Source organism: Silene latifolia, chromosome X, assembly GCF_048544455.1.
Source record: "Silene latifolia isolate original U9 population chromosome X, ASM4854445v1, whole genome shotgun sequence".
In the NCBI taxonomy this organism is placed as follows: domain Eukaryota; kingdom Viridiplantae; phylum Streptophyta; class Magnoliopsida; order Caryophyllales; family Caryophyllaceae; genus Silene; species Silene latifolia.
In genome coordinates, this window is record NC_133537.1 from 321,122,862 (window position 1) to 321,146,697 (window position 23,836).

The window sequence follows — 23,836 nt, forward strand, 5'->3', positions numbered from 1 at the left end:
ACACCAGGGAAACCGCAAATATTACACCAGAAAAAAGACAAGTAATCACTCGATTAAGAAGCACAATTAAGAAGGGTGAAGTAAATAAAGTATGAGAATGTCTCTACGACAATGGTTTGTAGGCAACTGAAGCAGTGAAGCATCAATCGATCTTGAAAATTTCCCAATTCAAGCCAAAGCAATGGATTTTAGTTTGATAATGACTTTCCAAAAAGGATGTCGTGAGTTGTAGACATTGAACTTAAAACAGACTATTAAAGTCTTACTATAATACTACGGATGTTATAGGCTGGTACTCGACCGAGTATGGCCTACTCGGTCGAGTAAAGTGTGTTGGGTATTCTGTTTGGTTACTGCCTAGGAATACTCGGCCGAGTATGGATAATACTCGACCGAGTAGAGGATACTCGGCCGAGTATACTCTATACTCGACCGAGTAGAGGATACTCGGCCGAGTATACTCTATACTCGACCGAGTATCCGGTCTGACGGGTAATATTTTACGCGGTTGATTTAGAAAGGATTAGAGTTATATTAAGACGTGTTTTAAAGTTTCTAATCATTTTACAAAATCTAAACTACACAACGTAACTCTAATCCTCTCCAAATCTCCCTCTCATTTGCGTGGATTGTTCGTGAGTCTAGTGAATCTTGCCTTGCGTCGATTATGTCGGTAAGTCTCTGATTTCATGAGTCTCATTAAGTTGTCTTTTAGGGTTTTGCCCTAATTATTGTTTTGGGTTAATTTGGGGGTTTAGGGTTTGGTCATTATATGTGTGTCGAATGTCGATTATAATAGTTGTAGGTGACGATGTGGTATTTATTATGCAATTGTATGATTGATTACAGCGTAGCGGATTGCGAAAAGGTAGGGTTTCCCTACTCAGTCTTTGTTGGTTGATTTAAGATGTGTTTGTATTGTAATTGTTGTTATCTGCTGATCATCGGAGTGGTGGTATTGTGGTGGTGGTTGTGATGTTGTGGTGTTGTGACGATTGTGATGTTGTGGTGTTGTGACGATTGCGGATGTTGTGGTGTTGTGATGATTGTGGTGGAGTCACTTGCGAGAGTGGCTTCACACCCTAATTCGCCCTCCGTGGAACCCGTCACGGGAGAGGATGTTCACATTACGGGAGAGGATGTTCACATTAAGGGACAGGGATATCGCTCGTTGATGAGCAGGATTTAGGTGGGGATTGGCCGCGGTCCCCCACTGGCGGCGAGGATTACTTATTGCGATGGGTAATCTGGCAGGATAACACACTTCGGTGTGTAGTCAGTTACTGTGTGAGATTGGGAGACCGGGGATGGAGGATGATCAGCTGGTTGCTTTATGCACTTGTCTTATTTTAATTATGCAGTAACTGACCCCGTGTTGTTGTTTTGTAAAACCTGCGGTGATCCATTTGGGGATGGTGAGCAGATTATGACAGATAATGCAGATGTTTAGCTATAGGACAGTCATGGAGAGTCATCGCTTCGAGTCTAGCTTCCGCTGTTACGAGTTTAGCTGTCTTTGATTTCAGTTGTATTGAGGTCCTTACCCTTTTATTTTGAGTTGGTCTGAGATAATGTAATCGTTAAACTCTTTATACTTTAATAAAGTTGTTTTGGATTGTTGCTTTTGATATACCAACCTCGGGCAACCGAGATGGTAACAGCCTTTCATGCTAGGGTAGTCCTTGATAAGGTACCTTGGTATGAGGGGGTGTTACAAAGTGGTATCAGAGCCGACGTTTCTGGCACCTAAAACTAATGAACCCAATGAACTTAGGGAGTCTAAATAAAATGAACCCATGGAGAGTTGTTTGGAGCTACCGCAAAGACTTGGGAGACGTCCCAAAGCCGCATTGAGGTCCTTACGATCTTTAATCGGTCACATGGGGGGAGTCTTGAAAACTGTTGTATGTCGAGTCATGTGTGGGTAATACTTGTAACTTGAGCTTTGTGAAGTGGTCGGATGAAATGGTGAAAGTGTTGGAACATGGTAGTATATGAAAGGTGGATTGTGAATTCGCATATGATAGATCTTGAACATGAAGTACGTTGAGCATGTTACCTATTTAATACGATATTGAGCATAATGAATGATAGTGGTACATGTATAAATGAGCATGATGATGTTAATGTTTGGTTTGTTGGTAGTAGCATGTGATTAAGGGCATGCGTCTATATATATATATGAATGTTGTGTTTAAATTTTCATGTGGGTATGATAAGTGTTCAATTATGTACTGGTTTCTTGAAGTATTGAGTTGTTGTTGTTGCCTTATGCATGTTCAAATTGTTTTGGTTTAGAAAATTTGATTTGTATGAAGACCGATTATGGAAGGGCTGTCTTAAAACTGTCATAAGTCGAGTTCTAGAAATGATATTGCTGTAATTCCAATTATAGGTGATAGCTTGTCTTCTTACGATTCTAACGAGAGGTCATACGCCCAGATTGACCAAGTAACGAGTGAGATATGACTGTTTTACAAAAACTGGACGGTGCTGAGAACTGTGTCGATACTCGATCGAGTAGGCCCTACTCGGCCGAGTATCTTTCATACTCGACCGAGTATTCCATATTCGGCCGAGTAATATCTCTGTTATAAGTCTGTTTAGCTTCTGGAGTCGTGACTCGGCCGAATAATCTCATTACTCGACCGAGCATCCTATACTCGACCGAGTGCGCCATGTAATCGATCGAGTACCTCTTTGGGCGGTCACTTTGAGTCGATGACTATGTTCTTACATTTGTTTTGAGTCATAGGGTTGGTACACATGTATGTTTTGGGTCTTAAAGCACTCTTTTATATATGTGACGGTCTTGATATGTAAGTTACCAAATACTATGATAGGGAGAATGCCGGCTTATGAGGGATATGTGTTGGATATGAAGGACATGAGTTATATGTGGTTGTCAGGGATAGTGGAACAAGAAAAGAGTAGATTGATGAGCTAAATGAGGATAGGAACATGTTTTGTGAAATATGATGAGTGTTATAGTCGTGTGTTAAGTAATATAAAAGTAAGGGTATATGGGCAGGGTAATGTAAGTATAAAGAAACATGAGAATTAAATATTGAGATGACGGATACGAATAGTGGCATATTGGGATGTGTAATGATTTATGGAGGGAGACGGTTAGGATTTTGTTGGTTAGGGGTATATGTGATGAAAGGTCGTTATAGAGGGATGAAAACGAATGGTGCATAATGAGATCGAGTTATACTGCGATGGGTAGATAGTGGTCAAGTTTGGGAATTCGGAATATCTAGAGGTGAGCCTAGTGTGTAATTCTTTGGAAAATTAACGGTATAAGGTGAATTTTGGTTTCTAGAGATACGAAAGGGAGATACGACTAATTGAAGAGTAACCGTTAGTGTGTGGACTTGATGGTGACAAGGATGTGTGAGAAGCGAGATGGGAGGGGATAAGAGATAAGAAAGAATGAGAAGATATTGATATGAATTAATGGAATTTGAGTAGTGGAGTAACACGAAGGTAATCGGATTACTAAAGGGTTAGGTAGAAGAAGGAAAGAGATGAATTATTAATCGGTATTATTGAACGGAAGTAAGTGAGAGAACGTTGACCAAAGTTATGCGACATGAAAGTAAGGAATCATGGAAATGCACGATAGCACTATGAGAGGATGTGAGTTAATAGTTACATAGGAGTTCAGGACGACGTGTCAGCCGTCGATTTCGAGGTATTAAGGGAGTAAGAAGCTGGCAGAGTGTTTACACGATATGAGATTTTGGTGGAAAGTTAGGTGACGACACAATAAAAGGTAGAGTTGGAAATAATGTTGAGGTAAAATTTTGTTGATGGATTTGATGTTCGTTATTTGGGATGATAACCAAAGAGAGGAAACAGATTGTTATATTAAGAAGTGATAGTAAGAGAGTAGTTGCATGGGAGATGGTGGTGTCATAATGTTGTCTAGTGGTTAAGGATGAGGTTATATAGGGAAGTTATTCGTTCTAAAAAGGTTGTTTTTGTGGAGGCTTGATTGGTATGTGTGGATTTGAGGGAGTATAAAATGTGGATATATGAGGTATTCGCTGGTAGTTGGGTACTGATGATATGGCTACGTTCGTCGGGTGGTGATAATTGTGGGTAAGAGAAGATATGTTATGAAGGGCACCTGAGTTAAGTCCGGATAAGAGATATTCTTTATCAAGTGATAACTTACGTAATCAGGATTGGATAGTTACATTTGATTATGGGTCCTTGATATGTGTAGATGTTTATGTGAGGTTATGACCTCACGAGTCATGGCATGGATAATATTCATAAGGTTGGTGTCTGTGCTTCCGAGTACTATGCTGCGTCGTGATCTAGTAGAGCAGTTTTAAGAGAGTCATGTGGTCAAGGAAGTTGTGATCAGTCAGTGTTATGAGATTGTAAAAGTTGTGATGGCTATCGATATGGTTGTTGTGTCTCGAGTGGCGATCTGGGCACGGTAATTCGTGTGGTGATACGAGTATTTTCGTGGTGTCATAGATTTTTGTTTGTTTACTGCTATTTCTTGTCAGTGTCGGTTATGGCATATAGATCGCTGTTTTGTTTCCCGATGTTTCTTACCAGTGTTGGTATGGGTACGGTTATGTTGGTTTTTATAGAGTATGATATAAAAGAGAGTTGGGTATGGTTCTGTTGTTGTCATGGTATAGTAATAAGCTGTTAATGGGACACGGTTGTGAGAGGTTGTGGAGTACTTTTGATCTTGTTTTAGATGAGACGTTGGTGGACATAGTTGTGGCAAGAGATTGTGGAGCATGTGTGGTATTGATCTGGAATTACATGTGGTTTAGCACCTTTTGTTGGGACAGTGAGTACGGAGTTTTGGGACTTAGTATCATGTCAAATCAAGAGTGAGTTTTGTGGTAATAAAAGAGATGAACTTGAGATGCCAATTTGAGTATGTGTAACAATTGTGGTTTGTGAGCTAAGATCATGGAGATGAGTGTATATGTATATAGAAGTGTGTCGTTTTGCAGTAATGTGGAAGAGATGGAGTAGTGGTTACATCAAGGATTTAATGATATATGTTATGTTAGTACAAAACAATTGGAGGCACGAGAACTGTTAGAGAAAGAAAGTCTGGGATATAGGAATGGTTGTAAGTGTTGAGGTTATAGTGGGTAATCGTTGACACGCAGTGGTAATAAGGATTATGGGAGGTATGGCAATGGACTTAGTATTAGTGAGTTACGAGGACGTAACATTTATCTTAAGAGGAGTAGGATGCGACAAAGAGAGTTTGATGGTTGTACATGTTATGGTACAATCGGAAGTTTGAGTGTTGGTGTAGAGTAAAGAATGGATTCGTGTTGTGGTTGATTTTATTACAGGTAATGGCGGTGCTCGTAGTAGTATGATGTTTAGGAGTGTGAGTAAGCCTCGATAGTGTTAACGGATTGTGTGAGGATGTTTATGTGTGTGAGTAAACTTCGAGGACAAAGTTCGTTTTAAGGGTGGTAGAATGCAACATTCCGTCTTGATGGTTGATCTTGTCCGGTGGATTGTCTTGGTAATTGGGGATGCTAGTGAGCGTTATGAAGTAAGACAGAGTGGGCAACACTTATGTTGTAGGTATCCGATAGTATTATGGAGTTAGTATTGGGAGACTATGCTGTAGTTGAGACGATATCGTGAGTCATGTTGTGGAAGGAGGCGTGGTTGGTGGAGTTAGTGCTATGTGTCCATGTTTTATAGGTTGGGTTGGAACTTCGGGGACGAAATTATTTTTAAGGGGGGAAGACTGTAATACTACGGATGTTATAGGCTGGTACTCGTCTGAGTATGGCCTACTCGGTCGAGTAAAGTGTGTTGGGTATTCTGTTTGGCTAATGGCTACTGCCCAGGAATACTCGGCCGAGTATGGGTAATACTCGACCGAGTAGAGGATACTCGGCCGAGTATACTCTATACTCGAACGAGTATCCGGTTTGACGGGTAATATTTTCCGCGGTTGATTTAGAAAGGATTAGAGTTATATTAAGACGCGTTTTACAGTTTCTAATCATTTTACAAAACCTAAACTACACAACGTAACTCTAATCCTCTCCAAATCTCCCTCGCATTTGCGTGGATTGTTCGTGAGTCTAACGAATCTTGCCTTGCGTCGATTATGTCGGTAAGTCTCTGATTTCACGAGTCTCATTAAGTTGTCTTTTAGGGTTTTGCCCTAATTATTGTTTTGGCACTACTACAAAAAATGCATAAGAGACCGGTTACAAACGGCATAAGAAACCGGTTTATAACCGGTCTATATCTCACAGGTGTCTTAGCCTAAGAGACCGGTTATTTGAACTGGTTTCTTTGGTTATACCAAAGAAACCGGTTGGCACTAAAAACTGGTTTCTTTGATTAGTGGGTGGGACACCAGTTATTGGTGAAAACCGGTTTCTTTGATATTATCTTAGAAACCAGTTTTAGATTAAAACCGGTCTCTTTGATATTATCTTCGAAACCAGTTTTGGGCTAAAACCAGTCTCTTATATTTTATCTAAAAACAAAAAAAAAAAAAAATAGAATTGTAAAAAGTCAAGACGTACGAAATATTAATGAAAAATTATAACTATTAAATAAAATGTTACAATTATTAGATTACATAATCACCATCAACTTCCCAAAGCAACCAATCTTACAATATTTATAATTAGATTTGTATAAACTAATCCCCAATTATAAAAGTAATAAATCTAGCAAAATAATAACTATCAAGTCAACTTTGTCGTCGAAATCGCCTAACTGCACCCAAACTCGAAGTCATCACACTAGCCTCACGCTAGCCTCGCTCCTGCACGAAGGGGAAAAAAAACAAGCAGCAAAAACAAAATTCTTGTAGATACCTATTACAACATGATATTAAACATGTAGAGCTAATTTTCAAAATGAAAAAACTTAATTAAATGAAATGATACTGTACTTCATCTTAAAGTTTAGTGACTGGTAGGAGTTTCTAGTACTCTCGATGTTCAAAGAGTAACTTCACGAGATGAGACCATAATTAGTTAACATTATTGCACGTGCAATTTGCTTAACCTTTCATTCAAACGAAAATTAGTATAACATGAAAAATTCTTGCTACCTGTGAATTAGCTTTAAGTATAAAACAGAAGATGAGACTACTGACATTGAATAAATTTCAAGTCCAGAACATAAATTTCTAGTCCACAAGATCTTTGAAACACACCGAAAGCGGCAGTGAAAAAAACAGTTCACACGGATCACATCAAAATGTTACTAAAAACTTTGTCCATCCCGTATACCATCTAGTATCACTAGTTTGTGTAAAGGTCGAGGAAAGCTCCATAACCAAGGGCATTCGTGTTTATAGGCGGTATTTTGCGCAGTAAAGCATGTTCATTCAATCTAAAATTTCAAGATCCATACAAAATAGCACTAGAATCACAAGAATTTTTCAAAGCCTTACGCCTATTAAAAACGTACCCAAACTAACCTTACTTGCTTATTTCTGGCACAAAGATTCGCCAAGGCAGATTGAACAGCCCCTCCTATGAATCCCACCATACCGAGTTGTACATCTTTGCAGACAAATGAATGAATTCTTTAACGAACATCAAATCGCTTTGTGACGATAGCTTGCTTCAAAGATATTGTTTGGGAGCTTATGCAAATTGAATCTGGAGGTATTTGCAAATGAGCAACAAGGAGCAAGGGACCAAACAACCAGTGAGTTCGAAAATGACGCTTAGAACATTTATTAGTGCCAAATCCCATTCTTGCCTCATTCTGTCTCTCGGACGAAAAAAAACGAAATGTTTGAAATGCAATCATCTTTCGTGATATCTGAAAGAACTAAAAGGAGAATGTGAATGCTATAGTTGTTCGACACGAAAGAGTCTAGAAACACAACAATCGACATTATTTGAGTGCCTAGCCCGTGTATTACAAATATTGTTTTCGAGTGATTCATGATGAAAATTAGGCAAAGAAATGCAACGAATAATTTATACTAGATATTTGACAATAAAAAGAAAAGAAAAAAGTTTGGTGAGTCATTATGCTTGACATTACTAGTATGAAACGAAAGATGAAACCACTGACATTACTAGTGAACATTAATTTGCAAAGGTAGAGCTTGATTTTTGGTCTTCATTCCACTTTTTAACAATGGTGTTAAGGTCACTAACATTGAATCAATTTCGTTGAACTGCCAACAATTCTTGCTAAAGCTATTTAGCATCCATTAGTTTCAAAGCTTAATTCAAACCAAAATTAGCGTAACTTCCTAGTGAACAAAATAAAGCAAACCCGTGCAGATAGCTTAACATACTATTGTTTAAGATCATACTTTTCAAAGTAATATTAGAAAAACTTATAGTTCGTTTTCATACCTTAGGCAACCCATGCATATAAGTGTCGTATATAATCCAGATGAATAACCTGCGAAGGATGCGAATTAGGATTCTGAAAATTGATCTCGGCTCGGTGGTCAGTCCTAATGACTTTATCATCAGAGCTCGGAACAAAGTACGGATATGCTCTTACACTCACTCTTTCTCTGATTCATATCTACACGCCAACATTTAAACAAAAAAGTGAAAAATAGAATCTGAGCTTGAATAAGGTTCTCCAGTGAACCCAGGAAACTAAATATTTATCCAAAAATACTCGGTATTCTACCTAGCTTGTTAGATGCTTAAAGTTATACTCATACTAATGAGTAATGAGCAATGAACATCAGGTGTCGCATAGTTGTAGTGCTACTATGATTACTTATAACTAACAGATGGACAACAACATTAGATCGCACTCCAAATAAAAAGGTTAAAAAAATTTACCAAGTATATAAAAATGACAGGATAGTACATTCCTTGTTCATGTACGAGTCAGGGTATGGAACCGCCTCAATTATCAAAAGAAAATCAAAGAAGACCTCCGTCATATCGATATGATTCTAGAAATACGACAACTATTTTAACATAACAGCTAGAATGAGTATGAAAGAGATTCCTCCGTAATGTTAGCAAGATGAAGAAGAGCATTTTGTAAATTCACTAAAATCTAGGTGTAACTTATGAATTATGATACCGATCGATGAAACTAAAAATAAGATTGCATAAACTGATGAATTGAAGCCAAATGCTTCAATCACAACAACACTTACGTTATATTAACATTGTAATGCAACTAAATAAGAACAAATCAAATTACCGATAAAACCCTAACTAATTAAATTGAAATCAAGTGAAAAAAGATGAGTACCTATTAAGAGTATTATGGTGGAATCGGATGAATGGAGGAGCACACGACACGAGACGACAATGATCGGCGTGCGGCTTGGTGAATGGCAAGGTCCCGCGGTGGACGAACTGGGCAAGACCAAGGGGAACAATCGCAAGGTTTGATGTGTTAGTAAGGGCAGTAGGGACCTTAGTTTAATTAAAAATGATTAAAAGAAGAAATGGCATCCTTTGACCTTTATGGTTAAAAATGGGAAAAGATAAGAAACCGGTTTTAAGTTCAACACATTTGTTATCTTTTTTAAGAAACCGGTTTCAGCAAATCAATGGTTTCTTTTGTTAAGAAACCGGTTCTAAAATCTAACAAGTTTCTTATCATTGGTTCCTTTGATGATTTTTGTAGTAGTGTGGGTTAATTTGGGGGTTTAGGGTTTGGTCATTATATGTGTGTTGATTGTCGATTATAGTTGTTGTAGGTGACGATGTGGTATTTGTTATGCAATTGTATGATTGATTACAGCGTAGCGGATTGCGAAAAGGTAGGGTTTCCCTACTCAGTCTCTGTTGGTTGATTTAAGATGTGTTTGTATTGTAAATGTTGTTATCTGCTGATCATCGGAGTGGTGGTGTTGTGGTGGTGGTTGTGATGTTGTGGTGTTGTGACGATTGTGATGTTTTGGTGTTGTGACGATTGTGGATGTTGCGGTGTTGTGATGATTGTGGTGGAGTCACTTGCGGGAGTGGCTTCACACCATAGTTCGCCCTCCGTGGAACCCGTCACGGGAGAGGATGTGCACATTAAGGGACAGGGATATCGCTCGTTGATGAGCGGGATTTAGATGGGGATTGGCCGCGGTCCCTCACTGGCGGCGAGGATTACTTATTGCGATGGGTAATCTGGCAGGGCAACACACTTCGGTGTGTAGTCGGTTACTGTGTGAGATTGGGAGACCGGGGATGAAGGATGATCAGCTGGTTGCTTTATGCACTTGTCTTATTTTAATTATGCAGTAACTGACCCCGTGTTGTTGTTTTGTAAAACCTGCGGTGATCCATTCGGGGATGGTAAGCAGATTATGACAGGTAATACAAATGTTTAGCTATGGGACAGTCATGGGGAGTCATCACTTCGAGTCTAGTTTCCACGTTACGAGTTTATTTTGTCTTTGATTTTGATTGTATTGAGGTCCTTACCCTTTTATTTTGAGTTGGTCTGAGATAATGTAATCGTTAAACTCTTTATACTTTAATAAAGTTGTTTTGGATTGTTGCTTTTGATATACCAACCTCGGGCAACCGAGATGGTAACAACCTTTCATACTAGGGTAGTCCTTGATAAGGTACCTTGGTATGAGGGGTGTTACACTTACTCATATGCTAAAATACACTTCCATTCACTTTGCACTATTTTCAATTCGTACAAAGAGATATACAAGCATACTTCGGAGTGATCGACAAGTCAAGTTAACGAACTCTCTTACAAAGATTATAAAACATGTTATAATTGGCACAATGTATAATCTCACATTTTCACCCTTTGACTTAAGCTCTTAAATTATTTCAATAAAGGTTTGGATATTCAGTTATCCCAAGAAAATTTACCAACATTATAGTTTTCAAATCAAAAATTCATAATTTGCATATATTACTTTTAAACGGAGGATTGATGAAGAAATTTGCTTGTGTAAATTAAATTGAGTAGAGTACAATTTGGTCACGGTCAAAAATGTCATATTTCAAGCATAGAAAGTTTGACTATGTAAAAAAGAAGGCGTGTCGCCAGCTAGGAGTGCAGGCCCCCACACAATTACTCACGTTTTATTTTGACGTTGCTTACGTGGACGCATCTTAGTCGTTCGTTGGATTCTGCTGACATGTCACCGACGATGACTTACAAGAAACAGCTGTCAGCGAAAGCGACGCTGGGACCCTGCTTAGGACACTGCCATGTCATATTGACGTGGTCCCACGTGTGCTATTTGCGCTTTATTTTTATATATGGGTCCCGGTCCGGGTCCGCGCTAACCGTTGTTATTGGTTCGTGTATAAAAACAACACAACACAAATTCTTCGTATTATATTCCATCCATTCAACTCCATAAAGCATTTTTCTATTTTACACACTATTTACAAGTGAGCATTCACTATTAATTTTCTCTCAAGACGTAAGTGAAAATATATTCATGTGAGATCTTGTTTGATTCGTCTTTACGAGTACATCAAAAATATCTAACTTTTATAATTTTTGCAAATACGTAACTAACGATATTTACCGCGTAAAACATGCATTGGTAAACGTGTAAAAAGAAAAGGGTCTTGTGGAGTTGAATGGAGGGAGTATGTTGGTTGACGTTAAACACAATTAACTCGACTCCAGAACCTCAACTTAATCCATAATTTGGTGACAAACCGTCAAACCTAATGTGTCCGAACCGGAATTTTATTGTTGCACAATTTACCGATATTAATAAGTAAAATACTTGACAATAAAATAACCAAAAATAATCCAAACTTGAGTTAGCCCGAAACCTAACAAATCAGAAATAACACGATCCAAACTAACTTAACCTCTACTCGATCTGGTTAACCGTTTGCCAAATCTGGTCAACACTTAACAACCTATTAATATACTCCATGATTAAATACGAAGTTATGCATGACGGGGGTGTTTGTTTCATCAGGAATCATACCTGAGTGGTATCGAGTTGGAACTTGATACCTCATACCTTATGTTTGTTTCAATTTTGGGTGGTATGGAGTTAGAAAATCAATCAAAGCTAAAGAAATGTTCAAAATACAATATTTTTTTAATAATAATTTTGAAGATAAAATTTAATCAAATAAATATATAAAAAGATTTTTCTACAATATGACATAATTTTTATCACTTTCTACCATTTCTAATTTGATACATGGGTGTCAATTTCATATCCACCTCAGAAACTCATATCTCATGGGTTTGAGACTTTGAGGTATTGGTATGAATCATTCATTTCCGTCAAACAAACACCCCCGTAATAATTTTATTAGCCCGAAGTGACCTCGTGTAAAAGATTGTGATAGCATACATATACCTCAATATCTTTTAAAGTCTCGTAAAATATAACTAGATAATTGGGTATAGTTATATTTCTTTGAAAGTTTAGATACAAAATCTCATTTGGGATAGCACGTATCCGTCACTTTGGAGTGACGGATACCATTTTCCCTTACAAATGACTCAAATAGAGGAGAGAGGGAAACACATGAGGGTGCCTCCACCTTGTCCCCCCTATTCGTTTTGTGAGTGTCATTATCCGTCACTTGCTCTGACCCGTCTTCAGCAAGACTAATTGAAGTTTAGATGGTTCAAATACAACAATTTCGAAAAAATTTAGCTTACGCGTCCGATGACGGGTAAGCCATAAAATACATTCATAAAATGCAAGTTACGACTTTTTGCATTAGCTTGTGCTTCATACTCCGTATTGTATTAAGGCACAAAATCTCATTGAAAATGACACGTATTCGTCACTTTGTAGTGACGGATACAATTTCCTCTCATAAATAACCCAAATAGAGGAGAGAGGGAAGCACATGGGGTGCCCCCACCTTATCCCCCTATCCGTTTTATGAGTGTCATTATCCGTCACTTGCTCCGACCCATCTTCAGAAAGACTAATTGATATTAAAGGGTCCTGTTTAATTAGGTAGGTTCAAGCTTAATAAAATAATACGTACTCGTTTTCAAGTCGTCAACCAACAAATTTAATACCGTATTTGCAGCTAGTACTACAACACAAAGAAGACTTCCAACCTATTGACTTGGTGCTCACGGCTTCTTCTTCCTCATTAACTAATAAAATAATGTAAAAATAAAATGTGAAATAAAACTCTATATAAACTTCTTACTAATTCCCAAATTTCCTTCTTTCTTTCTTTCTTTCTTTCTTTTGGCTCGTTTCTGTTCTTAACTAGTAAGTCACTTGAGAGACGTCTTGAGCTACAAATATTGCGACATCGTCTTTATAGAAGATTTTGTGTCATATATCAGTATTCAGTAATATCACCCGATAACAAGATTTTGTGTCATTTATTGCTGCATTGTATAAAGATTTGTTCTTGGAAATTTCCCCTCATACATCACCAGGTTAGTCTTTTAATCCTTCATCTGACTTTATCTTGTTTCTCCATTTTTTATATCATTTCATTGCTTATATTCTACCGTGTAACTGTGTAAGTATGATTGTGTTATACAGTATTTCAAAATATGAATTCCCATCCTAATTATTTGTTTATGTTTTTGTTCTTTATGACGAGTATTTTAATCGAAGGTGGACAAATGATTGAGACATGGATTTGTTTAAGAAATGTAACATGGGTTCCTTTGTTTCATTGCTTCTATTTATGAATATGGAAGTAATTCACATTGCAACGGCAAAGATATGTTCTTTATTGCATTTTAAGCAAGACATGTTTTATGGGGTTTTCAATTCTTGTTTATGCATTTTATAAAATGATAATTACTCTCTCGATCATTTGTTTACCCTTTATATTCTTGATGATGAGTATTTTATCAAAGGTAAACAAATGATTGAGACGGACAGATTATTACAAGTGTATTTTTTAGTAGAGAAATGAGGGTTTCAAAAACAAAATTAAAGAAAAATTATATGGTGGTTTCTATAGTTTGGGAAAGATTAGGACTTTTAGCATTGGAGAGAACAAATACAGCAAAAAAATTACCGCGTGCCTAAATAGCTCCCGCAAATTACCGGTTAAAGGGCAGAGGACCAATAAGACAACCAATTTAAGATTAGGCCTTTTATCTCCAACTATTGGAGAGAACAAATGCAACAACAACAACAATCCCGAGTGCCTCAATGGCTCCCGCAAAATAGCAATTTACGGTTGAAAGGGCAGAGAACAAATAAGACAACCAAATAAGGCCAATTTGTATGTCTGTTTTCTTTGTCTATTCACCCATGATGTTGACATAGTCCATGGGGTTTCTTTCTTTCATTGTTTGTTTGCTGCTCTTGAGTCTTGACATTTTGTTTCTTTATCATTTGTCTTAACATCATACCTCAATTTACACCACTCTTTATCATTTTGTTTTCTACTTACAATAAGGGAAGTGGAAAAATAGTTTATTCATGTATGATGTTGACATAGACAATTTAATTCTTGTTTTTTTTAAGACAAATGGTATCTTCAATCCCTTGTATTATAGTACTAAGTTCATGTTGTGGGACAGTTTCTCTTGTAAGTTATATACAATTGATTGCATTGTAGGCCCTTTCCCTTGATTAAGTAGTTAATTTTTGACCCTAATGGTCCCTTGCCTTCACATGCCTGAAACCATGACTTTCTATTTTTTTTAACATAATGTACAATCCTTGTGATTTTCCTTCTAAAGGGTATCTTATGTATATGAATGTTTCCAAAATTTTGCGTCTTTGATGTACTATTCCGTAACTCCGTATCATATAAATCAATATGGACAACTCTTACATTGTGGGTTCTTGATACTTGAAAGCGGGGGAGTTACAAGTAGCAAGGGGTAGCATTCGTTACCCAAAATTCCAAAAAAATGTTTTTAAGTTATGGATTTCTGCTACCTAAAAATCTCTGTCCATGAGGGCTTAGCAAAGTGTACCCCAACCGATAAGAATTATGTGCATATGTCAACAAAGCTAGCTGATAATACGGTCATTCGAGATGGTACTTTTGACATGGTTCGGGAGCAATAAGCATTAAAAGATGCTTTGAGACCCCCTTAACACAAATTACGGGTAGAGTTCTGTAGGCCTTGCTAATGTTTGATCATCTGATCTGAAATATTCGAGTAATGGAGTTTTCATTGTGATTGTTAAGGCAAGCTATGTCAAATGTCTTGATGTGTTATTGTGTAGCTGTCCTTAGCATGAGATGGCTATAAAGTTAATTATGTGGGGAAACAGTTGGAGTTTAGTGCTCATTCTTACTTTATTAGTAGAACCAAACTACCAATGTGTGGTTATCATTTTTATAAGGTGATATTGTTATGAGAACTCCTCATGATTATAACTTTAACTCTTTAAGTGGGATATGCAAGTTGGATCACGGCACGCTTTAAATTGCATTCTGCAGTTGTCGAATTGACTGAATTTACTATTAAATCTCTCTTAAGCTCTAAGGTGGATAAGTTTGAAGCATTTTATCCACTAATTGTATGAGCTTCTGTTGCTGTTGCTCATAGTAGCGCTCTGTTGTAGAGCTTGTTTTTATGTGTTCGATTCTGTTCCACGTTTTTCTGTGTTGGCGTGTATGTAACCCGCATTTATTTCCGTCACTTTCTCATATGAAGTTGTTTTGTGGAGCAATTTCCTTAATTCTCCTTGTTTTCTTTGATGCAGAAACTTGCAACAGTTGTAAATTGTAGTAAACATTTCCCGAGCTAGTTATTCTCTATGAAATAAAAAGGTAATGCGATCAACTCTTCTGTTTTAATGATTTGTTTGCGTTCAGCGTTTTTTTGCAGTTGCTAACCAAAATATAGACAAACCAGTTTTCAGGATTTCTGTGTTTGATTTATTGCTCTCCACCGATCAGCAACAAGATTAAGAAGTGGTTTTCATAGACAAAGGGTTGGATAAAGTAGTTGTCTTGAGACTCTTGACCCTTGAAATTCAACATTTCGTTTTTGCGTGAACTGTAATTTCTTCGATATCCTATTAATAATTTCAAAGCTGGACACAATGGACCATAATACATCCATCCTTCCTGACCCTGTGCCCATTAACATGTCAAGATTGAGTATACACTCGAGTCTGTTGACGTATTCTCCTCAACCCCAGCAAACCATCTTTGCTCCCGGTCTCTTGTTATTAATCCCTAGGAAGAAAACCGGAGTATTAGATGATATCCGTGCTGCTTCCTGGGTGGATGCTATGAAAGCTTCGTCTCCGCCACCTAAGAAGTTGTCTATTGATGCTAATAAAGATCAAGAATCTTCAGATGTGGATGTAGCTTATCAAACATGGATGGTAAATATCTCTTCTTTCTTGTTTTGCTTAATGTAATCACAAATTCTCATATGTGTTAGTCCTATGATTGGATTATCACATGACCAACCCATATTTTCTATATCCCAATTGAATCGATCTCAATGGGTCCCCTGTCTTGCTTTTACCAGCAGCAGGGATAGATGTTTCTATGTTTTAATCGGATACCAATTGCTGGCAGTAATGGGAATTTGAAGTTGAGATTCCCAGCATATTTCCATTTCCGAGATTGATGTAAAATCGGAAGCCTGTGAACTCGTTTCGCCCGGGACCCCCTTTTTCTGCATTTAATTCTTTATTTGGCCCGCAAACCCAGCGAGGGCCTTTCCTCCGCCCATTCGTTGCCAATGCCGCCTGCTGGCCGGGCGAATCGAAGTTGTCTTCCGGTTTAGGGTGGGTATTTTTTATTTCGGTTTTGAGTATGTTAACGGTTCTATTAGAGGGTATTCCAGCTGATTTTGATTTGTTTTGCATGACGTTAATTTGGGGTTCTTCATGTTGCAGCTCAATTATCCATCGGCACTGACCTCATTTGAGCAAATCACACATTTTGCCAAGGGCAAAAGACTGGCTTTGTTTTTGGACTATGACGGAACGCTTTCACCCATTGTAGATAACCCTGACTTGGCTTTCATGTCTAAGGATGTTAGTCTTACTTTTTCCCTCTTAGTGTACTTTTGACACTTGAGTAACCCCTCCCTCTTGGGACAGTGCTTTGTCAGTACTCTCAAATATTAACAAAATTCTTTTGCCAGATGCGTTCTGCTGTGAAAGAGGTAGCCCAGCATTTTCCGACAGCAATAATTAGCGGAAGAAGCCGTGATAAGGTGGCTTAGAAAGTTAAAAGTGTATATTCTTCTTTTATCTCCAAATTTGATTTGATATGATTTTTAACTAGTCCTCATAACTGCCTTTGTGTTCCTGCAGGTTTATGAATTTGTAGGACTGACTGAACTCTATTATGCCGGTAGTCACGGGATGGACATTATGAGTCCTGTTAAAGGTTCTGCCTTTAATGGGCACCCTAATTGTATCAAGTTAACTGACAAGCAGGTATCGATTCTCATGAGGCAACTATTTAAAACACTTCCTCCCCGATGTTATCATAACAGGCAGAACATAAAATGGAAAGGATTAAGAAAACTATACTTGTTCATTTTTCATATCATATTTTATTTAATGTTTTTGGACAGGGTAAGGAAGCTGTACTCTTCCAGCCAGCTAGTGAATTCTTACCTATGATCGATGAGGTTTTTACATCACTTGTCGAGAGTACGGAAGACATTAAAGGCGCTACTGTGGAGAACAACAAGTTTTGCGTTTCTGTACATTATCGCAATGTAGACGAGAATGTAAGTGTAATTCTACAGGCCATTTCAGTAGAATGCACAGCATAATTTTTCAGTCGCATTTCAGGTAAATAACGTGTTTTCAAATGGATGTACAGGATTGGAGGACAGTTGCTCAACGTGTACATGATATACTAAAAGAATACCCCCGTCTTCGATTGAGTCATGGCCGTAAGGTTTTAGAAGTGCGGCCTGTCATTGACTGGAACAAAGGAAAAGCTGTCGAGTTTCTCTTGGATTCCCTTGGTAAGGAACCCCATCTGCTTTTTACCTAGACTTGGCAAACACGTCATTCAGGTCGTGCCAATTTGGGTTTGGTCCTTTGGGGGTATACAATATTCTATAGATTAAGCAGGGTCATATCAGGTTGTTTATTTTCAATGTTGGAAACATGTTGCAGGCTTGAGCGATTGCGATGATGTACTTCCGATTTATGTTGGTGATGATCGTACGGATGAGGACGCATTTAAGGTAATTACGGATCAAGAGTATTAGAATGAGTCCAAACAACACAAAATCAACATTTACTGACCAGGAAATAATTGTTTAAATCACAGGTCTTAAGAGAGGGAAATAGAGGGTATGGCATTTTTGTATCTGCTGTTCCAAAAGAAAGTCATGCTTTCTTCTCCTTGAAGGACCCATCCGAGGTAAACATAATTTCTTGAATGCAATAATTTCGAATAGTAAAGGTTGAATTTGCTATACTTGTGCATGTTGTGATTCTATTGCCAATTCTATTTTGCTAAATTTTATGATTCGGCAGTAAATTTTCTTTGTTGAATTTTTGACAACCCGCAGGTTATGAAGTTTCTCGAGGCACTTGTTACATGGAAGTCGAGTTCACTCAAGATTAACTGAAATTTTACAAGAAACATTTTTTAACATTACATATGCATACAAATACGGAAAGGATTGCGAAAAGAAAAAACCGTCATAATTGGCAAGAGACTACTACTACAGTACTACTTCTTGAGTGTCAGTACTAGAAGTCGGCATCACATTAATTCTTTTGTATATGCAAGGCATTTACTATATCTAGATGCAGGAGTTAATTAGCTTATTAATCTAGTTTTAGAAATTTTTAATTAATTTCTTCTTTGGTGGTGTTCATTCTTAAGATCTGGTGTACCACGTCGATGTATCAAGTGAAAGCTAGCCAGCCTAGTTCATTCATTTGCGGATGAAATCTATTTTTGGCGTCCTTGTATACAGACTCATTTATCGTGAATTACTGCAGTTTAATGGAGTGCCTTTGTTTTTACTCCCAGTATGTATTATAGATTAATCAGCTGGCTATTTGTTGAAATTATACAACATGCTCCTGGGACGACTAGACATTATCTAAACCTATTAAAACGGTTATTTGAGTTGAGATCGAGTCTGCTCATCTCAAATTGGTCCACCTTGGCTAAGTTACCTATTTCGAGTCCTGTTTGTGCTAAATGCATACGGTGCGATTTTTGTGTTAGTTACGTGTATACAACATTGAGCTACCAGCTGCGCAAAACTAAAGCCCTCGTTAGTTAGTTGTTGGTTGTGAATGTGATCATGTTTCACGAGTACTCTGAATTGTCACTTCTTTCCCTTTACTTTTGGGGATGTATCTAGTATTTGCAAGCCACAAATGATACACGTGACAGATTATCTTTGCATCCTTGAGGCCGCTAGAGCCCTCGATCTTCATGTTATGCACCTCTTTAGCGTGAATGATAACGTTCAAAGGTAAATTGTTTGTGCTGACTATATATAAAAGACATGTTAGAACCGAAATATCACGAAGTAAATTGATGATATAATTCGTAGGTCTATTTAGTTAACTCTTAATGTATGACCAATGGAAATATTGATTAATATAGTAGTCGTTTTCATTAATTATATGCATAATTGGGTAAAGTGTTAATTTAATGTGTGATTGAAAAAAAAATGGTGGGTCATATAATTAGGGAAATTTGTAACCTTTGGGAAATTATTGCAATCAAATAGATTGATCAGATGCATCAACAACATAAATTCATGGTCAATTGAGACCTAAAGCCTTATCTAGTTTTAAATCATCAGGATTTCAATCAATAAAGATTTATATTGGTAATATATATGCTGGCAGGTGTTTGTTTTTCAATCATAGACTCGTCCTCAGCTTTGACATTAATTATAGTGTCTTTGATTGAGCACAAATGAATGTACCTTTTGGCTTTTGTTGCTCAAAAGGCCATATTATTTTTGTTAATGTTGAAAAATATACAATTCATAACACATTAACACAACTGATTTATTACCATTGCCGATGAACAATTGTTTTTTTTTTCTTTACGTGATTTGGACCCAGGTTAAGAACACCACTTTTCATGGCTTTACATCCTAAGCTAAGCTAATTGACATCTGTTGAACAATTGCTTATTAGGCGACTGGAAAGTAACATTGTCACGTAGACTCCTCCTTTTCATATTGCTTATATTGTGGAACACTTAACCCTGAAACATGAAAGCTTTCACAACATCGAAAATACACATTTTGTTCTCAGAAACATTGAAAAAGGTTAGAAAAGTACCATTTTCTCACTTCAAAATTTGAAATACATTAGTTTGGGATAAATGTTTTTACTAAAAAAATATAATACGAGTAACTTAATATACTAACATTACTATTTGTTATGATGTGTCAAATATGTAAAAAATATCGTAACACTATTGTACGTATAACGAACCACCATCACATTGATCTTTAATGGTAACAATGTATTGTAGCTTGATTGGAGAAATAGGAACATACATCGGATGTACTACTTCAGATCTAATTAGTTTTTGAGCTTATGTGTATTTTTTCTGAGCTTTTTAAAGTTTATAAGTTACATTTTAATTTTTTGCCATCAAACTCAAATTTAACTAAGTTTATATGTAATATTTTTGAGTTATATTGTAATTTTTTTTTTGTTTAAGGTCTAATTGAATGAACTCAGAAACTTTAAAGTAAAACTCAAAAACTTTAAAACAAAACTCAAAAAATTTATTGTAATGCTAAAAATCTAAGCAATTGGTGGTAATACATCGGATGTATAATCCACTTACTGGATTGATTGCCACATAAAAATTTTCAACAACATTGCTTTTTAATCTAGGCACCCTCCCATAATTCACAAATAGGATTCATCCAGTTGTATATAGAGCATTTCACAACCAAAGTATAAGAATCCGAGCTTATATGTATTTTTTTCTGAGCTAATTCAAAGTTCATATTTTTAATGTGTAAATGGATAAGTTCAGATACTTTCTAATAAAGCTCATATTCTTTAACATAAAGCTCGGATACTTTATTATAAAGCTCAGTTTTTATACCGTACAACTGGTTGTATAATCCATAAATTGATATAGTTCCACTCATGAGCTACATACAATTGTAGCTTAAATTGACCCACTTCTCATTTATCGACCAATGAAAAGAAAACCACTTGAAATAAAGCTAATAGCTTGGTAGAGCTACAATACCTTTCAAGCGGGTTATAATTTTCCTAATCCAATAACGAGCAACATGCTTGAATTTTTTTTAAAATTATAAGAATAACCTTTTTAGTAATTATTGGAGATGCTCACTCGGCTTCTTAACAAGCAATACAAGGTAATCGGTTAAATAGGAGGTAAAAGAATAAACAAGATTGTATTAACAAGACATAAACCAATGATTAACTAGTAATACCCTATTTAGTTGGAAAAGTACATTCATAGACGAACAACTTTAGAGCTACCAATTGACAATTAGAAACAAAAAGGAAGATTATTGACAACATTTATTAAATTGAATAATATTATTCAGATTTGTATGTAGCAGTTGAATGTTTCTGTTTCCAGTACAAAACATGTGCCTATAAATTATTATTTAATGAGGTATCTTGCCCCTTTGAACCAGCCCAAATTGCCCAATGCCGTCCATTGGCCAAACCTTGTTATCAATTACTACCTCCATCCCGGTCAATTGTTGTCTTTGATTTTTGCACAAAGACCAAAAAAAGAGGATAAAATCAATTATTAAATGATAAGTGGACCAAATTGAGTGTGAATGATCAAATTATTCATCAAGTCCATTATTAAAATAGAAAGGACAACAATTGACTGAGATATCTTAAAATGTAAAAGGATAACAAATGACCGGAACAGAAGGAGTATCATTAAGCACGTTATGGAGATTTTTCAGTAGTTAATAATTTGATTTCCATTTTATGATCATGCATACGAGTAGCTCATAATTCAACTACTTACATTTATTAGATAAAAATCAAAATTAATTCACGATACAAAAAGGGCTAATTTATTTGGTAGTCGTTTTTCGACAAGTGCAACATATATTATCCGGCGTTAATCAACAAGTCACATTGTTACGATATATAGACGTACATACAAGAGAAATACGATACTTGTTACATATTAACTTATGTAAAATACGTTTCTTGTTCTCTTAATGTGTAAAACGTTGTGAAATATTGTCAAATCATGATTAAATATACGAATTTTCTGATGCGATTTTTTGGAAAGCGTCATCAAGACCGTACCAATTAAAGATGGAAATGAGCATAGACAGGCACCCCTAGCCCCAGCTTTGCTCATGCCCTATTTAACATGACATGAGCCAACATAGTACGAGTGTACGACATCTTATTTGCCCAAGCGAAAGTTTGGGAAAGAAAACCGTGCCAAGACCAAACACGACACGACCCACCTAGGCACGATACACTTTAGTACACCCAAAATACAAAGAAATAAGGTTGAATCGGAGGTGGAGGAATTGCTTGGGCAAGCCTAACTCCCGCCCAAGCACAATAGGACACGACTTAGGCCATGCTTGGGTCGTCAATTCTAGTTCATCGCCATTATACGACGCGACACAAAGCCCAGCCTCCTATGTCCGGGCTATGCCGTTTTCTTCTCCATACACGAAGGACCAGTATAATCCACTCCCATTTCTTGGACTAATATAATGGTAACGGAAATCAAACTCGGATTATAATAACTTTATCGACTAATCAATCCAATATATCACAAATGAGACTTGGTTATACCTTAATTAGTAGGCAAATCAAATGACAAGTTTCAAAAGAGTGACGTCCATGATCATCAATCATCATGAATTATTTTTAGAACTCAATAATATTGACATTGACCCTACATCTAATATACACACATGACTTGAGAGTCATGTATGACACATCAACACTACAAACCCAGTCTAAACTTATCTCTTCACATTATTGAATCAAATTATCAAATCAAACTTACAACATATTTGTGGAGAGTATTTTATTCACACAATCCAAATTATTTTATTCCCATACAAATACAATATTATAATATCCCCTATATTTCTTTCCTTCTTAAACCCTCAATAATTCACAAATATTCTCACTTTTTTTAATCCTATATAAATCACTTTTTACCCTTTTTGAACATCCCCCAAATCTCCAATTCACCTTTTTTACCCAATCACATTATTTTATCAATATTTTAATATAGTTGACATCTTATATAATCCCTTTTTTTCCAACATAATTTCTCATAATCTCCTACAACAAATTAAAACATGGCCTCTTACATGGTCCTCCCCGACCTAGAGCAAAATGAGGCCTTCCTCCGTGCCACCCACCAACCCGAACCCGAATCCGAATACCCGACCCAAAAGCCTAACGCCAAACGGGTTGCGTTTATAACGTTTTCATGCATGGTCGTACTATCATTGATGGCAATTATGTTTAATGGGTCACCCGACGCGGTCAACCCCTCGTCGGGTGGTTCATTGCGTTCGGATATCCCGAAGACTGCGGTGTCGTCGAGAGGGAAAAGGGAGGGAGTGTCGGAGAAGGTGCATAGAGGTGTTGGACTCGACGCGGTGTCGTATCCGTGGACGAATGACATGTTATTATGGCAAAGGACGGGTTATCATTTTCAGCCTCAGAAGAATTGGATGAATGGTAGGTTTGAGTTTTATTACTCTTTCTTAGTTGTTGTTGTTGTTGTCTTTAACTTCCCTTCTATTTCGTGTTTGACTTTATCATAAACTCTCGATTATCGTTTAATTAATTGTTTTTTTATTAACAAATTTTATTGTATAAGACAGTTTTATGGTAAGATTAACATAAAGCAATCATATTGTAAGGGTTTTTGTATTTTGTTTTGGTTTTTATTGGGTTTAATGGGATTCTGATTTCTGAGAGCTACGATTCTAGCTTAATTGGAATTATTAATACGAGAATGTTAATCAAGGATTAATT

General features: G+C 36.8%; 1 protein-coding gene and 1 long non-coding RNA gene across 9 annotated transcripts; one reads left to right on the plus strand and one right to left on the minus strand.

Annotated features, from left to right (window-relative positions):
• Positions 1 to 7,593: 7,593 nt before the first annotated feature.
• On the minus strand, positions 7,594 to 9,526 carry LOC141622015 (uncharacterized). Of its 2 annotated transcripts, none has more exons than XR_012532832.1 (3): positions 9,229 to 9,526; positions 8,358 to 8,535; positions 7,594 to 7,643 (listed from the first exon to the last, which is right to left on the minus strand). It is a non-coding gene; the product is annotated as an uncharacterized LOC141622015 (long non-coding RNA). The 2 variants fall into 2 exon arrangements; XR_012532831.1 differs by lacking the exon at positions 7,594 to 7,643 and adding an exon at positions 7,706 to 7,752 and having other exon boundaries at positions 9,229 to 9,525.
• A 3,417-nt stretch (positions 9,527 to 12,943) lies between these two features.
• Positions 12,944 to 18,844, plus strand: LOC141617951 (trehalose-phosphate phosphatase A-like). 7 transcript variants are annotated; one of them, XM_074435078.1, is made up of 11 exons: positions 12,944 to 13,335; positions 15,584 to 15,650; positions 15,736 to 16,213; positions 16,736 to 16,876; positions 16,987 to 17,058; positions 17,159 to 17,284; positions 17,425 to 17,583; positions 17,679 to 17,826; positions 17,981 to 18,051; positions 18,138 to 18,230; positions 18,382 to 18,844. In XM_074435078.1, exons 3-11 carry the CDS (start codon positions 15,926 to 15,928, stop codon positions 18,439 to 18,441), a joined length of 1,158 nt encoding a protein of 385 aa, XP_074291179.1. In that variant the 5' UTR covers positions 12,944 to 13,335; positions 15,584 to 15,650; positions 15,736 to 15,925; the 3' UTR covers positions 18,442 to 18,844. The 7 variants fall into 7 exon arrangements, with proteins under 7 accessions (XP_074291179.1, XP_074291183.1, XP_074291185.1 ...); XM_074435082.1 differs by having other exon boundaries at positions 13,208 to 13,335; positions 15,727 to 16,213; XM_074435084.1 differs by lacking the exon at positions 12,944 to 13,335 and adding an exon at positions 14,905 to 14,980 and having other exon boundaries at positions 15,727 to 16,213.
• The last annotated feature ends 4,992 nt before the right edge of the window (positions 18,845 to 23,836 follow it).